Source organism: Anthonomus grandis, chromosome 2, assembly GCF_022605725.1.
Source record: "Anthonomus grandis grandis chromosome 2, icAntGran1.3, whole genome shotgun sequence".
NCBI classification, from domain to species: Eukaryota; Metazoa; Arthropoda; class Insecta; order Coleoptera; family Curculionidae; genus Anthonomus; species Anthonomus grandis.
In genome coordinates, this window is record NC_065547.1 from 28,713,724 (window position 1) to 28,722,152 (window position 8,429).

General features: G+C 33.3%; 1 protein-coding gene across 1 annotated transcript in view; it reads left to right on the top strand.

Annotated features, from left to right (window-relative positions):
- LOC126750371 (steroidogenic acute regulatory protein-like) overlaps positions 1 to 7,776 on the top strand; it is an 85,250-nt gene extending 77,474 nt beyond the window's left edge. The window contains exons 8-9 of the mRNA XM_050459978.1: positions 3,082 to 3,362; positions 7,492 to 7,776. Coding sequence (XP_050315935.1) covers positions 3,082 to 3,362; positions 7,492 to 7,687 — 477 coding nt within the window. The 3' untranslated portion in view covers positions 7,688 to 7,776. The remainder of the gene's footprint in view (positions 1 to 3,081; positions 3,363 to 7,491) is intronic.
- Positions 7,777 to 8,429: the final 653 nt, after the last annotated feature.

The following is an 8,429-nucleotide window of genomic DNA, read 5'->3' on the forward strand; positions in this document are numbered from 1 at the left end:
ATGAAGTAAAAAAAGGGTGCTTTCATTTGAAAAAAAGAAGTTAATGGTCGTAATTTATTTTTGAGCAACCCTGTATATACAAACTTCACGTACAAAAATGCGCAACTTGAAATAAAAATCGACGGGTCCGAGCGTTTTTTTTTAACACACCCCTGAATTTTAAATGAATTTAGACATAACTTTTGGGATGCACTGTATATAATTCAAGACAGTTTTAAATTAAATTTTTGTTCTAAACTACATAACAAAACATTTACATACATACTAATTTACCCACTTAATATTGTAGGTCATTTTAACAACTCTACCCTTGCAAGTTACCGTTGAGTTTTGATATTGTTCCTTGTCACTCTCTGCACTGTACATTTCTCTTTTTTTTATCAGAGTCTGTCTCACTATTACTTAAATCTAAAAAACACTTTTTGTTTATCTATATGTTCCTATTTCTTCTCTTAGATACATTTCTCTCCAAAAATGTATCTACTTTTTTATTAATACCTATTACAAAATAGAGGAACTCAAGCAAGTGTCTAGTTTTGTGGTAAAGGCCATGAAAATTTATAGTTTAGTAACCATTTATAGTTGAGATGACATTTCTTAAATATATTTCAAACGAACCATATACAGATCGTGTTATCGTGAGCTACGTATTACCCAAAATAATGGCAACACCGCTTGGTTGCGGCTTACAGGCGGCGGAATTTTTCATTTTATTTTTTGTTTTTTCATTTTAAATGTTTCAAGTATTCAAAAACTCAGGAAATATTTTCTGAAGACCAGTGGCGAAGAATGGAATTTTGTGAAACCATGATGGAAAAGGCAAATGAAAACGAATATTTTTAAAAAAATATTTTGTTTTCTGATGAATCTTCTTTTCCATTACATGGCAAACACAATCCTTCCATTGTTCGTTATTGGTCTCAGGAAAACGAGCACAGAAGTTTTCAGTTTCGTACCCAGTATCCTCAGAAATTGAATGTTTGGGCAGGTATTTTGGGCGACAATGTTATAGGGCCATTTTTTATTGATGGCACTTTAAACGCCCAAAAGTACCTTGAGTTGCTGCAAAACCAAGTTCTTCCTGCCATTCAAACCGTACCTGATGTAGACCAGGGATCGGTTTATTTTCAGCAAGATGGCTGTCCTGCTCATAGCGCGGCTAGGGTAAAAGAATTTTTAACAAATACTTTTCCTAACCGCCTTATTAGTGGGACTGGTGATATTAAATGGCCTCCTAGATCTCCAGATTTGTCTCCAAATGACTTTTATCTGTGGGGTTACCTTAAGCAGATCATTTACAAGCATGAATTTAGTAGGCCAACAAATTTAGAGGAGTTGCGAAATAAAATTGTCGAAGGTGCCAATTCCATTTTACCTGAAACTCTTTTGGAGGTGCGAAATAGCTTTTACGATAGGTTAAGTTTTTGTTTAGCGAAAGAAGGCGGTTTATTTAAGCCTTTTATTTAAAAAATGATATGTTGTTAAGTTTGTTTATTAGAGTTTTATTTTCGGTGCTCTGTCTCAGACACTCGTACACGCGCGACGTTGCAAAATTTCGCCTCTATGCGGTTTCTTATAAGCACAACCTTCTTTATCTGTAGTAATATTAATTTAATTATCTTAATCTGAGTAAAGATGGCTGTGCTATAAGTAACGAACAAAAACACGATCTGTATATGCCAGAAATGTTGGAGTAAAATATATACAGGGTGTCTCACGACGAATAGACGCGATCGATATCTCGGAAACTAATTTTTCAAAAATTTTGAAAATTTGGTAACATGGCACAGTCGATGGGGGCTACACAACTAAAATATTTTGACAGTTGTGACGTTTCCGGTCATACCGGAAGTAGGTGTCAACTTCGTTATTTTAAATGGAACACCCTGTATATTTTTAAATTTTTGGCTTTTACGTGAAATTCTAAGTATATTTTGTGTATAATGTTCTATACCTAAGTGTAACCGTTTTTGACATATTCTTAATTTCATGTGAAAAACTATGTTTATAAGCCCTAACATAATTACCGATTACTCCCTTTTAGTAGCCTTTATTTAATGGTTAGTCTTGGTTTTATTTTAGAGAAAGGACCACTTTAAAAGACTATTTTAATATTTAGCTAAAAAAAAGATACAGGGGGGTCAAAAACTAGCATTAAAAATTAAAATGAAAAAATCATTAAAAGTCAATTTTTTTAAATGGAAACCCCCTATTTTTATAATTTTTTCATAAAGATAATTAAAAATAAGGTTAACTTTGTATAAGGTTATTAAGAATATGTCAAAAACGGTTACACTTAGGTATAGAACATTATACACAAAATATACTTAGAATTTCACGTAAAAGCCAAAAATGTAAAAATATACAGGGTGTTCCATTTAAAATAACGAAGTTGACACCTACTTCCGGTATAACCGGAAACGCCACAACTGTCAAAATATTTTAGTTGTGTAGCCCCCATCGACTGTGCCATGTTACCAAATTTTCAAAATTTTTGAAAAATTAGTTTCCGAGATATCGAACGCGTCTATTCGTCGTGAGACACCCTGTATATATATATATATATATATATATATAACAAGCAAGTGTCTTTTTCAGTTTTTACCTTATATATTTTGTTTCTAAGCTTTTGAAGGCTTTTCTTGCCACAAAAATACGTTTAGGGTTTAATTTTATGACTACATTAGGTATTATTAAGTATAATATCTGGTAATTCTTTTATCTCTGGAGTATTATCACTTTTATATTGTGCTTGCTTGTGTTCCTCCATTTTGTAATAGGTATTAATAATAAAGTAAATACATTTTTGGAAAGAGAAGAAATAGGAAATAGATAGATAAATAAAAAGTAAAGATAAAAGTATATATATTTTACTCCAACATTTCTGGCATATCTATGGTTTGAAATATATTTAAGAAATGTCATCTCAACTATAAATGGTTACTAAACTATAAATTTTCTTGGCCTTTACCACAAAACTATCCAATGCATCGGAAAATATCGGCCACCACTATTTCTTTCCCAAAATTTGGCACTTGATGTCCACATTTTTTCTCAAAATCTAAATAATATATTTTTTAGGTTATAATCTCCGCCTCACCTAGATACCTGTTTGACGAGCTTTACTTCAGGGTGGACAACTTAGCGAAATGGAATACTTCGGTGAAAGATTCCTACAAAGTGCAAACAGTAGATGAATACACCGACATAACGTATCAAATCTCCGAGGATGCCGCCGGCGGGTTGGTCAGTAGCAGAGATTTCGTTAATTTAAGACATTGGGCGCTCATCGAGGATACTTATGTCATGTGTTGTGTGAAATGTGACCATCCAAAGCTGCCTCCGGGAAATAAATATGTCAGGTAAGATTTGGTAGTTTAATTAGATACAAGGTGTCCTAAAATATTTGTACAAAATCGTCACTGCACATCTTTTTTATGTCAAACTAAGCCGACATAAAGCAACTTTATTTAGCTCCAAATTTTTTGTTAAACTGACATTAAGCCACGAAAATTAAATGGATCGTTTAACCCGAATTTATGTCATATACAAGGTGTCCAAAAAGGGCATCAGCAATGTGAAGTATGCATAAACCAAATACACCATATTTCTATGATCATTTATCTATGGCAAATTAAGGTACAGTCAATGGAAATTTATGAACCAAAAACAATGTTGTCTAAATGGTGTCCGTTGCGCTGTATACACTCTTCAAATCGAGAACGAAGATTATTGATAACTCGTCCACACATTTCCCTTGATATTTATCTTATTTACTCCCGGATATTTTGCTTTAATTGATTTGTATCAGCTGGATTATTCTCGTAGACCTTACTTTTGAGGTAACCCCATAAGAAATAATCAAGTGGCGACAGGTCCGGGCTCCTAGGAGGCCAGTTAATATTGCCTCTTCTTGAAATTACTTTATTGGGGAATAATTGTTGAACAGCTTCAATTGCCCGATTTGACGTATGGCATGTCGCACCATCCTGCTGAAACCAGGTTTCTAAGTTAAAAAAAGGTTTCAAAAAAATCTTGTAACATTGCACAATACGGCTCGGTATTGTGCAATGTTACAAGTAAGTGTAAAGTAAGTGCCCGTCCATTTTGATCTTCAAAAAAATACGGCCCAATTATGCCATCAGCAGATATAGAAGCCCATACGACCACTTTGGGGCTATGCAGTGGATGTTCGTGTTTTCTGCGAGGATTAACGTCAGACCAGTACCTGCAATTTTGCTTATTTACGTGGCCATTTACATAAAAATGAGCCTCATCACTAAATAAAATGTTATTGAAATCGACGAATCGTTCCATCATTTCATTGACAAATTCTAACCGTGTATTGTAATCCCTCCATTTTAATTCCTGCACTAACTATATTTTATATGCATGCAGATGCAAGTCTTTGGTCAAAATGTTATGTAAAGATGATCTTTTGAGAGTAGTCGTGTGACTTCGCTTCCGTACAGATAAGGTTGGATTCTCTCTGACTGATTGACGTACTCGTTCGATGTTTTCTGCATTTCTTACTATTCGTGGGCGGCCTGGATTATGAATTTTCACTGTGGATCCAGTAGCTTCAAACATTCTGATCCATTTTCTAATAACATCAGGGCTAGGTGATAATGGAATATCATGTAATTGGTAATAAGCGCGATATAGATAGACGGCATGCTGTCACGATTGAATTATTGTTTTGGTAAAATGCACGTACACAAAAAGCGCGTTGCTCTCCGGTAAACGGCTCCATTGCAACTGAAATTCCTTGAACCCGTTTACATTTTGACTCCCACTGTAAGTGGCGGCGTTGCTACGTCTGAGATTAAATGCACAAATAAAGTGCAGATACCCTATTTGGACACCTTGTACATAGCCTGAAACTAAAGAAGCTGACATGATCATTAAAACATCTGTATTTTGCAACTACAAGTAGCAATCAGGACATTTCGTTGCCTGTAAATGTTTTAAATAGACAAAACTCGTTTTTTTTTTGGTAGTAAGGATTTTAAAACAATATCGTCTATCCAAATATCCCATTTTCAACTTTAAAACAAACAGTTTAGTGGAGGCCCGTCTATCTTCTTTTTCTTCCGCTGCTATTTATTAATGGATGTTTGCGATCAATTCATCATCTTCTGGTGTTGTGAATTAATTCTCTTTGTGGTTTATATTCTTATCCAACGTTTTATATTTTGGAGCCACGTCATCCTGTTTCTGCCTAAACCCCTTCTTTCTTCTATTTTTCTTTCTATTAATAGTTAGAGAGAGCAAATGATACCTTTCGTTGCTTTAAACATCCAGGTACAATGTTTTCTTGCGTTTTATCGTGCCCATTCGCATTCTCCTCCTATAGTCCTTAAAATGTCCTCATTTAATAAAATATGCTTGCTCAATAAAATCCTCGCCTTTCCTATTCAGCATTTGATTTCAACTTCTGAAAATCAGATATTACATAATTCAGTTTTCAGGTAGTTCAACTTTTTTACTCCTTTTGTTACTACTATCGAATAAGTCTTTCGCCTTCTAGAACTTATCTAATTTGCTGGAGATCCCTAGGAATTTTGTCTTTTTTGTGCATTCCAACTATGGCAGGAGTCTTTGGAAGGTATTCATATTATCTGTTATCAGGACTGTGTAAGCTGCGTAATATTAATGATACTGTAATAATATAATACCATTTAATTTGACGCCTAATTGTTCTCCTTGAAGAGCTTCTTGGAAGATGTTTTCATAGTAAATGTTAAACAGAAGTCTTCTTCTTCTTCCTCAAATTCAATGGATTCGCGTCATTTCGACGGCCGCCCAATCTTGTTGTTTATTATCGACCTACAGTTTAACGTGGGTTCCGAACTACGAGAGTTTTTTGTATGACAAACACAAACAGCCATGCCCATGCCAGGATTCGAACCTGAGACGACACCGAACGACACGTGAACGCTTTGCCCACGTTGCTACCGGGGTCGGCAGTTAACAGAAGTGGCCTCTTCCCACTTTCACACATCTCTGTCATACACCTCTAAGGATTTTCTGTGTCCTTGTAACTTCGTTGTCAAATCTAACTGAAGCTGATTGGTTTTAGTACAACTTTTCAATACAGCATATGTCTTTTTAATCTATATCGCCTCAGCATTTAAACGAGTTTATGATGTTGCCCTCTAGGCAGAAGATGTATATCTAATCTACAAAAATTATGTTATATCATCTTTTCCTTTACTTTTTTTAACCTTTTGGGCTGCCACTGAAAATTTAATTTGAAATTAAACTACTTAAAAAATGCAATTCTTGTGTTGCCAACAAAAACTCAAAGTTTGTCAAAATAGACTTAAACACTTGGAGTATATTAAAATCTCGATTTTTATTTAAATTTAACATTCTGCATCTCAAAAATGAATCAAGCTAAGTCTCAAGCTTATTTGAACTTTTTTTTTTAAAAATCATACATCAATTCTTTTACCTGAAGAGTGGTAATATAATAGGTGATACATATAATATATAGGTATAATATAATAATATATAATAGGTCCTACAAGTGTTAAATATATATATATAAGTGGGTTGTGATTTAATAACGAATAATTTTGACAGCAAATGTAAATATAAGGGGTGTCGCAAACAAATCTGAGAAACTTTTTTAAATGGGACAACCTGTATATTTTTGCATTTTTGGATTGTCCATAGAATTGTGGACATATTTTATATATAATGTCCTATACCTATCTTTAACTATTAATGAAATAATCCAGTTTGAATAATAATTATAAGACTTTATTACAACCTAAGTTGATAAATGACATTCCAAATTTTTAAAATTTATTTTATCAAGTGATCGCCACTGCAATACTCCGATAAATAATTGCTGTATTCTCAACTGTGTCTGGAAAAATATTCCTAATTACATTACAAATACGATCTTTGAGGATATCAATCGTGTGTAGCTTATCTTTGACCATATTTGTCATAAACCCAAAGAAAGTAGTCTAGTAGATTAAGCTCGGGTGACCTAAGTAGCCACTTTATTCATCCAGGTCTGCCTATCCCAGGGGTTAGGGAAAACATTATCTAGAATTAATTTCATCAGTATACCTTGTCGCCAGTACTAGAATCATTTACTAAAAAGTCAAAATAACGTTGTCTCGTCAAAGTTTCTTCAAAGACGCATGGTTCTATTAATAATCGTAGTAGTAATACGTATGGTCCTATTCTTATTATTATTCCCTGTGCATACATTGTCCTTTTCATAATTCTAAGAATGACTTTCCCTTAAGCTATGTGGATTTCCAGATGCCCAAAAAAAGTCAAAATATGCTTTATTTATACAAATATATATTTATACAATAATTACAAAAGTAAATTAAATAGGTACATACAGTGCGGCTCTTAATTGTCTCCCCCTTTTGAATGCGTTTATATAGAAATTTGGCACATTTAGCAACCTAAACACTACTTTTTGGGCCCTAGCCTGAATTCTGAAACTCATTGTATTTTTAGGGCTGAGAACGGCATAGGAGGTTACGTAATAGAATCCATACCGGACGGCCCTGATAAATGCCGTTTCATATGGATGGTCAACCCTAACTTGAACATAAAAGTACCGAAATTTATCCTCGACAGGGAATTGGTGAACATGATGTTCGTATTCGCGAAGGATCTAAGAGACCACCTTAAAAAAGAGGAAACCAGGTGAAAGGACTGATTTAGTATTATAACGATAATAATCGATAACCTATTTAGGTAATTTAGTTTTAAGAATTAAATTTTTATTTTATAATGTTAGCGTATCGTTTTTATGAGGGTGAATCTGTAGTAAGGCAACGAGACATTAGGAAAAGCTACTGAATTAGTTATAAGTTAAAAACAACGCTAATGATGGTCACAATTCAAACAAAACACTCAGTTTTTTGGTCAAATATAAATTGAAATGAAAATATGCTGTATTATCAAAGACTCTTTGTTATTATTATATTAGTTAAGTTTTTAATGAATTAGTATTGCACGAAAGCACTTCAAATTATGAGAAGAAAGCAATATGCTGCTTATTTAGCAAATAGGAGCACTATTGAATTCTCGTTATTTATTACCTAAAAATGCGAAACTGTTTTTTAGGTTAAAAGTGTAGGTCTCCTTTAAGGTACTTCACTTACCGTAGATAACTTGCCTTGCAAAAAAAATATTTAAAATTGAAAGATAATTTTAGTATTGTCCAACACTTTAATTTTTACACTTTAATTGTGTTGTATTTGAATCTATTATGATGATTTAGTTATAAATTATATAAATGTCATTTTTTTATCAGATATAGGGCTGAAAGGCAGGACCATGAAACCCTTGAGGTAAAACTTTTACAGAAGAGAACAAAGAAAACTTTTCATTTAATATATGTTTAACTTTAATATGAAAAAACAACATTTAGTAAGTTTCCATTATTT